Source organism: Heterocephalus glaber, unplaced genomic scaffold (genome assembly GCF_053883595.1).
Source record: "Heterocephalus glaber isolate CG9 unplaced genomic scaffold, H.glaber_assembly_v1.0 deba00000676, whole genome shotgun sequence".
NCBI classification, from domain to species: domain Eukaryota; kingdom Metazoa; phylum Chordata; class Mammalia; order Rodentia; family Bathyergidae; genus Heterocephalus; species Heterocephalus glaber.
Window position 1 is genome coordinate 11350845 of NW_028258156.1, and position 17949 is coordinate 11368793.

At 35.6% G+C, this 17949-nt stretch overlaps 1 protein-coding gene across 2 annotated transcripts in view; it reads right to left on the reverse strand.

Moving 5' to 3' along the window:
- The window catches only part of LOC101705971 (histone deacetylase 9), a 715280-nt gene that overhangs the window by 74432 nt on the left and 622899 nt on the right, over positions 1 to 17949 (reverse strand). For both annotated transcript variants that reach the window (XR_015449277.1, XM_087206437.1), the window contains one exon: positions 35 to 215. Coding sequence is in view for 1 of the 2 variants with exons in the window: in XM_087206437.1 (XP_087062563.1) it covers positions 35 to 215 (181 nt within the window). In the remaining variant the exon portion in view is untranslated. The remainder of the gene's footprint in view (positions 1 to 34; positions 216 to 17949) is intronic.

Below are 17949 nucleotides of genomic sequence, written 5' to 3' on the forward strand. Positions count from 1 at the left end.
CCTGCCTATTAGGAGAGCCTTTAGGGATTCCTACCAGTCGCAGAGCCAGGCTGGAGGGGGCGGTCCGCTGCCGGGTAGGGTAGGACGGAGGCGGCGGGGGAGGAGTGCGCCCGCGAGAGCAGCCGGGGCTTCTCCAGGGCGTCGGTGCCCACCGAGGCCGGCGGGGCCTGGCGCGCCGAGGGCGCACGCGTGTGCGCGGGCTCCGGGAAGGGCTGCTGCGGAGAAAAGAGCACAGTGGAGAGAAACGTGAGACGCACGTCGGCGGAGACGCTGAGAGAGACATGTCAACAAATTAAGTTCATCAGGTCAGAGACATAATAAACGGTGTGGAGGAAAAAGGGGGAAAACGGAGAAAGGGAGAGAAAAAAACAAAACCCAGTCAATAAATCCATTCAACAGATGTTCTCGCGCTGACGGCCAGGACCTGTGTGCCTGGCTGAGGCGGAGGCGATGGCAGGGTGCCTGTCAGCTTGAGCTGATGGAAAGAAACAGACCTTTAACCTGGCGAGTAACAACACCAGCTTATGCCTTCCCTGCCTTCGCACCCGCCTTGGAAGACAGCCCCAGTGGGAAGACAATTCAGCTGCTCTCCAACCAATTCTGAAAATTCTGCCTTGAATTGCCTTCAGGAATCCTCTTAATAAAATTCATGGACGCTTCTAAGAATGACCAGTTTAATAGTTATATTTTGATGACTTTTCAGTTTTCCAATCATAGTGTAGAACTACGTTTTTTTATGGTTTGCAAGGGATACTACAAAAGTATGTTTCTTTTATAGAATGTTAAATACATTCTCAGTGATTTAAGTGTTAACTACTCTCCATACTTCTCAAGGTATTAAATCAAAGCACCAGAGTTTAGAAGCTTCTGGACTATTCACTCAGTTCATTCTTCTGTCTCCAAGAAAGACACTCTCAAAAACAGGCAGTTAATTTAAGCATCAAAACTACATGGAGAGTATTTCATCTCTTATCAGCATCAGGACATTAATAACTTTTATGCTGTTTTTAAAATATGTATCTTTTTTACTGAACATGGAAAATAGCTAAGCGTGATACAAAACATGACCGTCAATTGCCACAGATAAGGTAACTGATAATCCAAAAGGTTCACAGTTTTTAAAATACAAGTCTAATTCCTCTGACTTCAAAGATGTGCACGCTCTTCTGCTTTCATCTACCTGGGTAGCATTTCCTCTTTCCAGATGATATAAAGTCCCCTCTCCTCGGAAAGTTTTGCTTTAATCTTCCTGTTAAGTTAGCCTCCCTAGCCCCCAGCATTATGTCATTATATGTCATATTCTTTTTGCATTTTTAGCACAAGGGGAAGCCTAAGTGTATGAACTACTCACTTAGAAAGCTCAGCAAAGCACCTAAAACACAGGTGTACTCTATGCAAAGTAGTATCTGGTTTTATGTAATTGTCACTTTCTCTATATATGGCAGGAATTAATGGTACATATAAATATATGAGTTGTGATGGTCAATAAATATAACATTTAAATGATTAGAGAATACAAGAAGAGATCTCTCAATTTAGAAAAAAATTAATCATTTAAAATTAACTTTAAAATAGGTTGTAATTAAGATAAGTGTTGTTACTTCAGTTCTGCAGAATAATCAATCACTTGTGGAACCCTCCGGCTGTGGGCACTTGCTTTCATAAGTGAGATGGTCTGGTCAGTGACACAGGGCTGCTTACAATAGACTGCACACCTTTCCAAGAGCTAAATCTCTTGTTGTCTTGATTGATCAATGCCCTAAGAATAAGACTGGCACAACTCCACCTCTTGGGGAACTTAGAGAGACTACAAATCTATAATTATGACTTTGGGGATTTCAGGGAAAGAAAACGTTTCTTCCTAAGATCTAAACCGCGTGGGTACCTATTTGCCTGAATGTTTGTAATATCCATCTTTTCTCATTCTTCTTTCTGTAATCACTTTAACCTTTATCCATAACAGTGCAAAAGGCTTTTGAGTATCCTACTTCTAATACCAACTAGCTTTTTACCTCCCTACTAGAATTCTCTTCCTGAAGCCCTACTGTAAGCCAAAAGTCACACACTGTGTCAGTTCAAGTCATTCAGGCCCTCCTTGACTTCTCATTTTCAGCCTTTAGTCAGTTTTTCATTGGCTAGGCTCCAGTCAATCTGTTATCACCTGTACACCAATGTCATCCACAGGTTGCCGTACTACTTTCATGGGTCCTGGGTACTTCTACCGCCCTTGGTTCCTTCCTCCAAAAAACAATATTAAGAATTATACTTTATGCCTACATTGGATTCAATAGTATATTGTTATTATTAATGTCATTTTTCTTCTGATTAAGAAACTAAAATTGAAAATATTTTGTGGGTCCCTAGAAGTATCATTGGCCCTGGACACTGTGTCTATTATGTGTAATGGATAGACTTAGTCTAATCGGTCCAGCTTGTACCAGCCCATCTTTTCTAGAACTCCCTTCTAGGGACCAGATAAAACACTGCCAAAGAACTGTACCCTGAAATTAGTTTTGGATCCAGGAAATAATGAGGAAAATGTCCCAGTGATTTGAGGGATTTTTAAAATGCTTTTCTGTGGTTTCCAAATTTTCTGCCTATCCTATCTATTAAAATTTTAAGAAAAATGGTAAATGTTTAAACTAAATAGTCAAACCTTTCAAACACTTCATTAGAACAGATTCATAATTACTGGTCTTAAAGAAGACATGAGTAAAATATTTTCAAACAGTTTTTTAAATAGGACTGAAGAAAGAAAAAAATGTTCACTTTCAAAAATAGTTGACTGAAATAATGTACTTTTAAAATTAAGTATCCCACACACACACATCGTACTGAAGATGAAACCCAGGACTGTCACACAGAGCTACATCCTAGCTCCTTTTCAAAAAAAAAAAAAAATTGAAACAAGATCTTGCTACATTGCCCAGGCTGGGCTGCAACTTGTAATCCTCCTGCCTCAGCCTTTCAGAGTACTGGAATTACAGGCATGCTCCACCATGCCTGGCAAGTATGGCTTTTAATGAAGAAGGAGAGTTGTAAGAATCCAGGACCATGTATTATTATAGTGCATATTAGTCACTCTGATACCAGAAAATGCTAGGCCACTTTTATTTCAGATGGATATCCTTCTTCGGTAATAAAAAGTACCTTTCCTAAGGTTGAAAAGTGAGATTACATTCTTCTGTTGTAACTGAAACAGACTGAAGTGTTTCACTAACTTTTTTTCTATCAGCAACTTTAATAAGAGAGAATTTTATTCAAGTTTATTTTTGTACATCTAAGTAAGTATCTAAGTACATGTTTCTGGTATTGTCAGAAACTTAAATGTCAAATTAAATGTCAAATGGTTTAGAACCTGTAGCTATTAAAAATTGTACATCTGCCCTAATTCACATGTCTTTTATTGAGCACTACTGGAAAATGTGTCATAGCCCTAGGGAAATAAAAAGCATGACAACCCCCATAGCACTTTTGATTAAAACAACTTTTAAATATACTGATTAAGTCTGTTTCATTTATTTTTTTCCAAGTTACTTAGATTATTTTGCCACTCCCAGTTTACTGAGATGTGTAAAACAAATTTTTCTCATCTGTGATGGTCTCAACCCACGGATGGTCTCAACCCACTGTACCTCAGCATCATTTGTCCCCTCACACCTAGCAAAGAGTACAAATTCCTTTCACAGAAGTATTATTATGCACCTATTTTATAAAATCCTCAATATTGCCTACTAAACATCAATGTCATTGTGGTCCCTGCCTTTCTAAATCATGGAAAACTGGTTTTTCCACCTATTTAAAATGGGCACAATGTTCTGGTTTACAATGAAATATTTATTTGGAGGTACTTTGCTATGGAGATTGTGAGATGATAAACCCCTAAGTTAGGAAGATTTTAAGTTTCTCTTTTTTAATAAGAGTGATTTTTTATTTCTTTCTGTTTTCCTGCCTTGTTGGTATAGCTCAGAAACTTCTTTTATGGCTTCCAGGCTTTTACTTTGTTCTGAATGATTTTGTTCATTTCCAGACACGTGGGTGGTTACTCATGGACTATAATCAATATCATAATGCAACTCTGGCAAGAACAAATAAGGAAAATCATGTTTAATCTTTGAAACAATCAGAATTGTTTGAAATTTCATAAAATACAAGATTTAAAAGAAAAAAGATCATAGGAAAAATAATTAGAAAAAAATCTAGGTTTCAATTTTAAATTCTATTTCTGGAGCCGTTTCTTTAAAGATTATGCCCTTCCTTGGTGTTGAATAAATTGAATTTATTTTTACTTCACAGTGCTTTAAATTTCAGAAGTACAGCTTTTGCAAAAATGTTAGAATTCTAAATATCCCTAGCATTTATCTTATAAGACTCCAGAGGCATTTACATATTTCAAGTCTTTGTATTATTTAGGATGAGTGTAAAAATCTCGGTTAATTTTAGATTTCATGAAGCTACACGTGTGTTAGTAATTTAAGAGTAGCTATTAAATAAATAGAAATAATGTCCATAAGTCAAAAGTAGACAGAAAAATTATTTAAAAGCAAACCAAGAAACATCTGAAAATAAATGGAGAAAAATGAAGAATCCAAATATTCTTACAAATATAAATCACAAAGTGAGTTGCTAGAAACAAATTTTCAGATATCAGTAAACACAGTTAATATAAATGTACTCAATTTGCCAGCTAGAAGACGGGCAGCCAAATCCCTTCAGCAAAGTAGCGTTAAACTTAAAGGTTCTATGAAGAAATATAGGCAAATAGTAACCTAATAAAAGAAGCAATATCCTCTACAACCCTATGATAAAAAGACAAAATAGATGTTAGGGAAAAAATATCAGAGATCATACAAGGGGCTCTATAAAACAATACAAATTTTCAGTTAAAATCAAAAAGTCCAATGGGCCAGGGATTTAGCCCAGTGGTTCCGGCGCCTGTCTCGCAAGCACAAGGTCCTGAGTTTGATCCCTAGTACCAAAAAAAAAAAAAAAAAAGTCCAAACTTGTCAGTGCCTGAGAACATGGACTCAATATATAAAATACAAATTGGTATAACTATGAGAAAAAAAACGGAAAAATCCACATCACAGAAAGGGTTTATAACAAATTCATCACAATAACTATTAAACTTGTAAAATATTTGAATAACATAGTTCACTACATTGAAGATATATTGAAGTTTCAGCCCATAGCCATTTTGTTCAAGCACATGAATAATGACAAAATTGACCACTACCATAAAACAAGAGTCAGCAAACTTTAGCGAATATCTATAATAGATTATTATTATTAATCTTTACAAAGGAAGGAAATTCTTATACATGCTACAATGTAGATAGGCCTTGAAAACATTAGGTTAACTGAAAGAAACCTAAAAATCAATAGGAACAAAAAAATTGACAAGTACTAGACATAGAAAATGTTTAGGGAATGAAATATTACAATAAGCCAGCAAACACATAAATAAAAACAATCTCACTAGTAATCAAGAAAACACATTACAACTATTATGAGGTACTGCTTTATTCTCATCACACTGATGAGAAGTTTAAAGAATAATATCAAGCATTATTGAAAATAGAAAAAAATGTAGATTGCTTATAAGAGAGTAAGTTATTGTAAACACTTTAAAGAACAATTCACCAACATTTAGTAAAAATGAAGATGGACAGTAAACTACAGGAAACGTGGTGAGTAAAGAAATCCAAGAGGATCGAGGATTTAGCTCAGTGGTGCCGCCGCCTGCCTCACAAGCACAAGGTCCTGAGTTCAATCCCCGGTACACCCCCCCAAAAAAGAAAAAAAATCCAAGAAACAGATAATACATAAGACAATTATTAAATTTTCAAATTATTCAAGTTAATATCATATTAACTATATACATAAATAAATATAATAAGTAAACATGAATAAAATAATACAACTATAAAATGAATACAACAATACTACCAGAAAATTCAGAAGAGAAGGAATGGGCAGGACATGCATTCTGAGGGCTGTACACATAAAACTTCACTTGTATCTGTAATATTAATTTCTTAAACTGGATGTTATACATGTTCATTATGACAATCTTTTTAGCATATATGAATACATTTTAATACACTTTAAATGTTTCCTAAGTAAGAAGAGGTGGGAAAATGGCTGAGCAGAAGCACATATCACTCATTCACTCCTCTAAAAAGAACCAAAGCAAAAGGTGGATAGCTGCACATGGAGGTGAGTGATTGTGTTCATTCGGCTTTTCCTCACCATGACAAAATCCCTGACATGAACAACCTGTAGAAGGAAGGGTTTATTTTGGCTCTTGGTTTCAAAGGTTCCATGGTCAGCTAGCTCCATTGCTTTTAAGGCTGTGGCAAGGTGGAAACATCACAGCAGAAGGGCATGGTGGAGGAAAGTTGTTTACTCGATGGCACTCAGAGAATAGAGAGGGTGAAAGAACCCAAGAGGAAGAGGTTGAGGACCAGGTATAGTCTCCAGAGTCACATCCTCTTGATCCAATCCCTTTAACTACTCCCTAATCCTGTTTCCATCACTAACCAATAATCTCATCAAAATCTGATATCATAATAGTGGTTTAATCATGGATGAAGTTAGAGCCTTCATAATCCAATCCCTTCCCTAAAGCCTATCAGCAACCAAGTCATTAACACAGAGTCTTCTAGGGGACATACCATATACAAACCATAATAGTGATTGTGAAAGAACACTGGAATCAACAGGAGAAAAACGGAAATTTTATAATACTCAGAGACCTGGGACAACAGCATAGTAAGAGAAACAAAATATCCCAGCACCTGCTGCCTTGGCTCCATACTGGAGGGAGAAGAAAGGGTTCCAGCAAGCTCTGTCAACACAGACACTGGCAATCCTAGCTCCTGGAAAGTTTTGCAGCTTTACAGGGTTGCACCCTAACTAGGTAAGTAATCTGAAATCTGCACAGTAGCCTGACTTTCAAAGAGAATTTCATTTAATTTCCCAGAGAACTCCCAGGGTGCTGTAGCCAAGAGTCATCTTGAGAAAAGACCTACTGTTTGAAATTTGACTGCTGTAGGGGTCAGAAACCCTGCATATTCCCATCTTGGTTCAGTAGAGTAACTCTTATACAAACCCACTGAAAACATTGTTCTGCAGGGCATGGATGTTGCCACATGGAGGGGAACAGAGGGTGCCAGCCTCAAAAACTGGGAATGAGACTAAGTGAGTGGCCAGAAGTGTGTGGTTTCACACCAGTGCCAGGGCTAAAAGCAGTTATTCACATGGTCCCTGCCATCTCTTCCCCCAGCACCACTCATGAGTACCTCTCAATAACAAGGCAGGGTCTGTGGTCCCACTATCCCTTGCTATCCACGGAAGCATGGTGGAGTGGTTTTGAACAATGCCAGGGCTCTGACTCTGACCTGTCCACAGGGCACACAGCCTAAACAGCCTGGAAAGAAACTGCCCAGCGCTAGCCATGTTCTATTCTCCATTGATCTCAGGAACACTGGCTCAGGAATTTTGCCTGAATCCATCCATGACCCATTTCAGCTCCATCCCTGGTAGACATGACAGCTCGAAGAAACAAGGAGAGAAAAGCCGAAGCCATACCCCTGTACCCATGTGCACACACCCCAGGGTGGGAGAGGATGGTGAGGCTCCACTTCTGGGTGGGCACATCTGCAATAGCAACAGAGAACAGCACTACAAATTCTGCTTTCATCGCACCTATACAGGTCCCAACACTTATCAACCTACACTCTGTTCACCCACTTCTGACAAAACTGGGTATGAACACCACAGAATAGGAGCTATGATTCCTATCCCTACCTACCACCTGAAGCACCTGAATCATACTACCATCTAGTCAGAGGACAAGTGCTTCAGGTTTTGCACCACTACTGGTGCAGCCAGTGCCAAAGACCCTCACAAGTAAAAAAGACAATAGCAGCAGTACCAGAGAAAACTCTGATCACCCAATAGGAGCCACATAGGGTGCACCTTAAACACTCTGTTGTCTATACCACACCTGCCTGAAGCGATAGAATGTCTAATATTCTTTCACGCTCTGCAGGCAATGGGTCTTTACAGTTCTTATATGGTAGGCACTGGGCCCAAACTCACTAATCACAGACAAAAAAAGCTAAAAGGATGTTACACTATGGTCCCCGGTGGGAAATAAACTCAACATTGCATAAAAACTGATGCCAAGGACGTATCTTTAGGAAAAATCACTTTCCAATAAAAGTGATAATCTATTCTACCAGATGTGCAAATTTAAAATAGGAACACATGAAATATGAAAAAGATAATATGAAGCTTCCTAAACATCATAACTCAACAGATTCAGAAGATGAGATGCCTTATAAATAATTTAAAGGAATCATTTCTAAAAATCTCAGATCCAAGGGAATGTAGATAAGAAGCTAAATGAAATTAGGAAGACAATGCAGGACAAGAATGAGAAATTTATCACAGAGATGGATTTTGAAAAAGAATCAACAGCAATCTTGGAAATAAAGAGCTCAGTAGGTCAAATAAAAACTTCAATTGAATCCCTCAACCACAGACTACATCAAGCAGAAGCATGAAGATGTTTCCTTTAAAAGTCACATTCACACACTAAAAAAGAAAAAAATAAGAAGAATGAAGAGAGTATTTAAGATCATCAGGATGCCTTTACATAATCAAATGTGTGTATCACTAACATCTCTGAAGAGGAGGAAATGAAGGCTAATAGAAAACCTATTCTATGAAATAATAGCAGAAAACTTCCTTAATTATGAAAAATATATGGCTGTCCATTTATAGGAGGCTAATAAATCCCCAAATACACATGACCACAAAACATCTTCACATTGACATATTATAGTTAAACTGTCAAATGTACAGGGCAAATATTTCAAGTCTGCAAGAGAAAAGCATGGAGTTACATTTAAGAGTAACCCCTTTAGATCACTAGTAGATCTTTCAACAGAAACCTCACAGCCCAGAAGGGGATGAAATGATGCATTTCAAGTCCTGAAAGAAAATAATTGCCAAACAAGATTACAAGGTCTAGCTAGGCTATCCTTCGGAAATCAAGATGAAATAAAGACTCTTTAAAAAAGCAAAAACAGAGAGAATTCATGACTGTTAGGCCAGCCATAACAAAAAAAAATGCTTAGCAGGCTTTCTACAACAGAAATTAAATGAAGATAACTATCATCATGATAGCATGTGAAATACCACTAGCAGTGGAAATATATATAAAAGAGAAATAGAAAAGAATCAAACATTAACAATACAGTAACTCATCAAGCAGCCAACCTGAGAGAAACAAAAGACTGAGAGAAACAAAACAAATGAGAGAAACAAAGAATATTGCAAACATCTAGAAGAAAATTAATAAAATGACAGCATAATTTCATAACTTTTAATAGTAAAGCTGAATATAGACTTAATTCTCCAATTAAAAGATACATATTGACTGAAGTGGATTTGAAAAAGCAAGACCTAATAATATACTGCCTAAAATAAATTTGCTTCACAAATTATAAAAATAATTATACAGATTATGCAAAAACATGGAGATTGAACAACACACTTTTTTTTTCTTGGTACTGAGGATTGAACCCGGGTCCTTGCACTTGTGCAGCAGGCGGCAAAACCACTGAGCTAAATTCCCAGCCCTGAACAACACACTTTTGAGCAAACAGTGGATCACTGAGAAACTCAGGAGGGAAATTAAAACATCTCTTGAAACAAGTGAAGATAAGCATGCTAAAAATTGAAACCTGTGGTATGCAGCAAAAGCAGTACTAAGGTTATAGCAATGTTTGCCTATATTTAAAGAAAGACAGATTTAAAATAAATGATCAAGGATGATCAAATAATGCATCTCAAAAATTTATAAAATCAAAAATAAATCAAACCCAGGGCTGGGGATTTAGTTCAGTGGTTCTGCCACCTGCCTGGCAAGCACAAGGTCCCGAGTTTGATCCCTGGTACCAAAAAAAGAGAATAAATCAAACCCCAAATTAGTAGAAGAAATAATACAAATAAGAGCAGAAATAAATGAAAGAGTATAAGAAGCAATAGAAAGTATCACTAAATCAAAAGGTTGTTTCTTTGATAAGATAAACAAAATTGACAAATCTTCAGCTAGACTAACAACGTAAAATAAGGAGAGAGAAAAGCCATTGCAATGGATATCACCAAAATGCAAAGTATCATTAGGGATTATTTTGAAAAAGAAAAAATGTTAGCAAATTGGAAAATTCAGAAAAAATGGAAAAAGTTCTGGACACCTATAACCTAACAAACCAGAACCAAGATGATATTTTTTAAGACTTGAATACACAAATAGTGAATAATGAGATTGAATCAATAATAAAAAGTCTCCCAACAATGAAAAGCCAAGGACTGGATATGTTTACTGCTGAATTTTCCCAAATTTTTAAACAACTAACACTATAGCTTCTGAACTATTTCATAGAATTTAAAGGGATAGAAAACTCTTCCATACTCTTTCTTTAAGGCCAACATTACCCTGTTATCAAAACCTGACAAGGATACACACAAAAAAGGAAACTATAGACCAATAAACTTGTTGAACATAGATGCAAAAATCCTCAACAAAATAATAGCAAATTAAATTCAACAGCACATTAAAAAATCATACAAAATGCTCAAACAGGTTTTATTCCTGTGATGTAAGAATGGTTCAACACGTAGAAATCCATATACATAATACACTACATAAATAAAATGAAGGATAAAACTCACCTAATCATTTTAGGTATACAATATAATGACATCCATCAGTGGAAATTTGCACCTTTACATAGTCTCTCTTGGTTCTTATTTTTCACCCTTCCCCTGCCCTCCCTTCAACCCCTCCAGTCCTCCCTATTTACAAAGATTTTGTTCCTATTTTTCCATTTTCTCATATTAATCCCATTCCCTTCTATCCTTTCCCTTAGCCCTCCCACTTCCTTCCCCTTTGCCCCTTTTGTATACCTAAAATGTACCAATTATTAGAATGAATAATCGATAATGTAAAATAGGAAGAAAAGGTCCAAAGGGGTAGGGGTAGTGGGAGGCACAGGGGAAAGGAAAGAAGGGAAAGGAAAAAATAATGAGAAATGGAAAAAATGGAAATAAAGTCTTTGTAAATAGGGAAGGGTGGAGGGCATGAAGGGAGGGCTAGGAATGGGGAAAAAATAAGAACCAAGGTGCATTATGTAAAGGTACAATTCCCAATGAGAAATGTAATTATGTTGTATACCTACAATGTACCAATAAAAGAAATTTAATACAAAAAAAAATAAAATAAAAAAATAAAAAACAAAAACAAAACAAAACAAAAACTCACGTAATCACCTGAATAGATGCAGAGAGAGCAGTTGATAAAATTCAGTACCTTTACAAGGTAAAAGCCTTGAATAAATTAGGTGTAGAAGGACCATACCATAACATTTTAAAGGCTATATATGACAACCCCAGAGCCACCACACTGAATAGGGGAAAACTGAAAGCATCTCCTCGAAGAGTAGGTGCAAGTCAAGTGTGTCTGCCCTCATAGTTCTTATTCAATATATTACTAGAAGTTTTAGCCAAAGCAATTAGGCAAGTGAAAGAAATCAAAGGCATGCAAATAGGAAAGGATCAAGTCAAATTATCCCTGTTTGCAGATGATATACCCAGAAAAACCTAAAGATTTACCGAAAGATTATAAAAACTGATAAATTTAATAAAGCAAGGGATACAAAATAAAGACACAAAAATATAGATTTCCTATCAATAATGAATTTGTTGAGAAAGAAATCATGAAAACAATCCTATCCACAATACTCACAAATGAAATAAAATAAGGTAAAATATACTAGGAATAAAGTTAACTAAGGAACTGAAAAATTTCTGTGATGAAAATTACAAAACACTGATGTAATGGAAGATGGCAGTAAAAAATCGAGAGAACTCCCATGTTCAGTGATTGGAAGAATTAATATTCTTATGATATCCAGAAACCTGCAGATTAAATGCATTCCCCTTCAAAATATCAATGACATTGTTTATAGAACTAGAAAAATAAATCCTAAAATTCATATAGAGCCACAAAAGATCCAGAATGGCCTGAATAATATTGGCCAAAAAGAGCAAAGCCGGAGGCATCACAATATCTGACACAGAAAACCAAGCATCACATGTGTTTTCTCATATGTGGAAACTTAAGAAATATCATACATGAATCTCAGTAAGAAAACAAAGAAATTGAAAGGACTGAGAAATTAGAATGATATAAATGAGAAATGTAGAATGATAAAAAATGGGAAGTTAAATTGGAAATTTGAAATGGAAGAAAAAATATATAAATATGCGCACTTAAAAATTTGTACACATCAATAGGTGCAAGCCCATCTGTTGTACCAGAGATTCCAGAAAGAAACCCTTAACAATGGAAGAAAACAATAGAAAATAGGAACTTAAATGACATACTTAATTTTAAAATAAAAGCACAGAAATTTAAGTAAACTATACTAATAATTGAAAGATGAATTGACACCAGAATCTACACCCAGTTTCTACATCAAGGGTCACATAGCATAAATCTGATGGAGATAGTATAATAAGGTAAGCAGAGGGGCCAGGGAATTAGCTCAGTGGCACCGTGCCTGCCTAGCAAGTGCAAGGTTCTGAATTCAATCCCCGGTACCACAAAACAAAAAACTAAAACAGGTAAGAAGAGGAGTCAGATTTTAAAACTTACTATATAGCTACAGTAGTTAAAACAGTGTGGCCCTTGCTTAAAGACAGGCATCTACAAGGGGTGATCAGAATTTATGATGAATGATTAAGGGGAAAAAACAAAAACTTATCACAGTAAAAGAAAGAATGATGGGTTAAGTCTGTTCAAAACAAGGAACATTGATGGCACTGTGTCTCTTACCATAATAAATTCTTGAATTTAAACATTTACTATATTTTATGACCACTCTACATTGATCAAACACAGCAATTTCTGTGAAATAAAACGTTATGGTGTGTCTTCATCTAAGTTATTGACTCTATGTAGCACTGTGCAACTTCTGCCTCATCCAAAATATCAAAATGACCATGAAAGGTCAACTTTTTGAATCATTTCAGGCATCAAGGCAGCCATGACAGCACAGCTAAAGACACTCATGAAAGAACACTTCCCAGGGACAAGTGTGTTTGAAGAGAAAGGGAGTCTTTCGAGGAGGATTAGCAGCAACATATCATTTAAAACATTCATTGTATCTTTTAATCATGTTTCATAAATCAATGGAATTGAATTGAGATTCTAGGAAGAAACCCTTGCAATGGATTTTCAACAGAAGTGACAAGACAATTCAATGGGAAAAAGATTTTTTTCTCATTCTTCCACTATTAAAGATTTTTCAGTGTAGGGGTGGTGGGAGGGAAAGGGGAAAGGAAAGAAGGGAAGGGAAAAATTATGAGAAAAGAAAAAAATGGAAATGAAATCTATGTAAATAGGGAAGGGTGGAGGGGGTGAAGGGTGCACAGGTAATGGGGAAAAAAATAAGAACCAAGATACATCATGTACAGGTACAAGCACCCAATGATAAATGTAAGCATATTGTATACCTAAAATGTACCAATAAAATAATTTTTAAAAAAGATTTTCCAATAATTGGAACTTGGACAAGTGCATAACTGCCTCTACATATCTCCAAGAATAAACCTGAAGCCCTTCCTCATATCATACACCCAAATGGATGAATTAACTCCAAATGGGTGATAGAACGAATGGTAATATCTGAAATTATAGAATTCTCAAGATAAATGAGAACAAAATAGTCTTAGCTAGAAGACCAAAAGCACAAAGGACCAAAAATAACAGATAAATTAAATTTCATTGAAGTAAAAAGCTTTCATACTTTAAAGGATACCATCCAGGAAAGTGAAAAGATAATTCACAAGTTACAGAAATGTTTGAAAATCATATGTGGGATAAGAGACTTTCATCCAGAAATATAAAGCATTTTCTTACAACTCAGGAGTCAGTAATAAAAAGGAAACAAAATCAAAATGGGTAAAGTTTCTGAGTAGACATTACTCTAAAAACTGAGCAAATGAAAAGATGCTCAACATTTCTAGCCATCAGGTTTTGGCCAATCAAAACCACAAAGAAATAAAATATCACATGGATTAGACTGGTTTATTAGAAAGAGATAATATCAAGTGTTGAGGAAGTAGAGAAATTTGAAATTTCATACACTGCTGATGAGGAATATAAAATAGTGCAAGCACTTTAGAAAACAATTTGTAATTCCTCAGAAAGTTAAATGTAAAGTTACTATATGAATCAACAATTTCAGCAGTATTCAGGTATTGAAAAATATTTTTGCACAAAAATTTATATACGAGTATTCATAATATGAACATTCAAGATAAGCCAAAGTAGAAATAACTCACCAGCTGATCAATGGATAAATAAAATACAGTATATTCATATAATAGAATATTTTCTAGTTATAAAAGGAAAGAAACACTGATACTACCACACTATTGATGAACCTTGAAAACATGCTAAGTGAAAGAAGGCAGTTATAAGAGACCACATACAATTCTACATATAAGGTATAAAAAAATGGACAAATTTATAGTGACAAAAGCAGATTAGTGGTTGTGTAGGATTGTGGGGGTTATGTGAACTTACTGTTTATGGGTGTAAAGTTTCTTCTGGGGGTGGTAAAAGTGTTCTAATGTTGACTACAGAGATGCTCACATCTCTGTGGACTATTCTAAAAGACACTGAATTACACACTGAACTACAGGAGGAATTATATCCTAATGAAGCTGCCAAAATGATACTTTTCATCATAGTGTAAAAAGTGCATTTTGTTAACTCAAAATAAAATTTATGTTAAAAAAATGTATTTCATGTTTACCTAATCAGTATTAATTCAGTTTTGTTTGTATTTTACAACATAATATATTTATACAGTGCTACAGTTATGTACTTGCATATGTGCTTTTATATTTTTATGTATCTACATAATTATAAAAATATACATGTATTTATGCTAAAGTAGTTTTTGCTTGTGAGAAAAAGACTGTAGACCAATGCATACAAATTGGAATGTGTCACGCTCCTTTTGTATTAAAAATTTAGGAAGATGTATGGTCTTTCAACAATCATGGAAGGATACTTGTTGTTACACCCTCCCCATGGGAATGGCAGCATTTCTGAATTCTAGTGTGCAGGAGACACTGGATTCATGGGCGTGTGCTCAACAGCAGCCAAATGTGCTCACTACTGTATTTTCTCCCAATGTTCCCTTCATTCCTGAGTGGTGATGCTTGTAGCAGAGGTCAGGCTCAAGGTACATGAACTATGTCTCCTACATACTCAGTGGTCACTTCCAGTGAGAGCACAACACTTCCTTCTGCTCAGGTTTTGATTCCAAACGTGAGTCTTTATCTAGAACAAAGACAATACAAACTCATGTGCACACATACTAAAGAGAAGTAAAATTTTTACTCTATATCAGATACTATCCTCATATTCACATCGTGAGGACTCCGTAAACATCTGACTGACAAGGCAGGCTGTGGGTAACTGAATACTACAGAACTTTCAGCTCAACATCATCCACACAGTCAGAGGGAACTGGATTCAAGAGTAACAGTGGTTATATATGAGAGAGAGTGTGTAGTAGTCAGATAGCCCATGATTCTGGATTAAGGCTTAGGGTTTTATTTGTTTCCTAATACTGTACTGAATTACTGTGAAACTAACCCTACTGAACAAGATTGTTCCTCAGTTGGGTAGAATATTGGTAAAAGTTACTATCCTCTGCACAGAGTTTATAAGTAGCTCAGGTATAATTAAATATGTCCTGGTATAAGGGTTCTTGGAGAAAAGAAATTACTGCTTTGGTTGCACTATGCATTTATAGCTGTGAAAGGATGTTTGCTTTAGAAATGTTTAAGATCCAGCTAGTCGGAGAACTCTTGGAAGATGATCCCTTTAAATCAATGGAAAATTTGCACCACTACTGAATACAAAAGAAACCACATTCAAATTTTGAAATTAAATAAGTGACTAGTTCACAATGACTAATTTCTTTCACAATAGAAAAGTTTAAAAAATAAAACAAGTGATATTTTTGTTCCTTCAATTGCTTTTCAGCTTCTACATTTTTTAAATTGCCTGTAGAAAAAAATGTTCAAGAGAACAGATTGAAATTATTTTAATTTTGCAATAGCCTAGAGGAAGATGAAATTATACAATGGCCTAGACTAAAATCTTCTGTCTGGTTGGTAGCCAAGGGATGGAACAGGATGAACAATAGAGATCTGGGCTAGAAGTAATAGCCTAAAGACAAAGAGGGGAAGAAGAGGTTTTGTTTGAATATGATGAATCCCTTGAGCATTTCCTTTATTTCTCCCTTTTGATAATTATAGTCCAGATATAAAATAAATCATAATGCGAAAGATGACAAGTAATATAAATCATGGCTATTTAAGACACATGAATTGGATGGATTTATCTTGAATAGATGTTCTCAGTCTAGGATCTGTGGAAGAACCCAAGTGAATATAAAACTCCTGAAATTGTTTGCCTAATTGTATGAGAATGTGCACCTGTGAGCTTTCCTGAAGACAGACCATGGCTTTCATCAAGGGGGTCATTAATTTAAAAGAATAATGTGAAGCACAGCTCTAAAAAAACCAATTAAGTGGCCATAATAAAAGCCCACTACTTACAACTTTTAAGTTTCTCTGTTAATATAATAGTTTTATCATTGATAGTAGGTCATGATGTATGTTTTTAGACCCATGGATTCCGACCTAACATAGATTGGGTGAGGTAAGTAAGATCAGAACTCCGGCAGAATCAAGAGTTAATCTTTATACTCTTTCAGCCTGAGAAAGGATTTAACTCAACATAGGAGAATCACTTAAGTTTCACTGCTGGACTCTAGATCCAATTGCTTGTATACAAATTACCAAACATGTCAAACTCAAAAAGATGTTTGAGTTCTTTTTTTTCTATTTCACCCTTTCCCCCAAAGCAAGTCTGGGTCAAAGGCATGATATTTCATGTCTCTTTTGTTACTGAAATACAAGCCATTTGCTGATAGAACCCTGCTAAATGTTAGGCTAATGAGAAAAAAAAGGCAAAACAAAGAAATTATTGTTTAATCTGTTTTGTTTTGGCATTTGACCACAAGTATCCTCTTTAAAAAGAACATTTTTATCCTAATGATCAAGTGTTTGAGGATGCACACAGTTCAACCCATAGCATGCAAAGAAATATCTTAAATAAATGCTTGTCACTGTAGACCAAAGTTTAAAATTACTTGCTTCCTCCACAATCATATATTTAATAATAATACAGTGATACTTTTGCTTTGATGAATGTATCATATCTCAAAATACTGTATTTTGAAAAGGAAGCATTTCTTAAGGATTTCCTCAAACTTAAAAATGTAATAAATAAAGCATTTGTAATTTTAAATAATTCTGTAATTGTTGATTCTAGTTGAATTAATTAACCATTCATTTTATATATTTATTAAAGTCCCGTGTTAGAAAGCAGAAAATACAAACATGAACAAAACAGATACAACTACTCTTCTGAAGGGAGATGACAGGATAATGAAGAAGAGAAATGTGCATCAAAATTCCAAACAATAAATATGGAAGAGCACTGAGGAAGAGCTATGAAGGGCAGGTACTATTTTCTAACTCTAGAACAGTCAAGAAAGTTTCTCTTAGGTGGGAATGGTGGCATATATGTGTAATCCGAGCACTCTGGGAGGCTGAAGCAGGAAGATCACAAGTTTGAGCCCAGCCTGGGAAACTTAGTGATTTAGTAAGACCCTGTCTGAAAAGGAGGCAGGGGATGTATATACCAGTGCAAAGACCCTGGATCCTTAGTACTGCAAAACAAAACAAAAAATGAAAGCAAACAGAAGGGGGGGGGGGAGA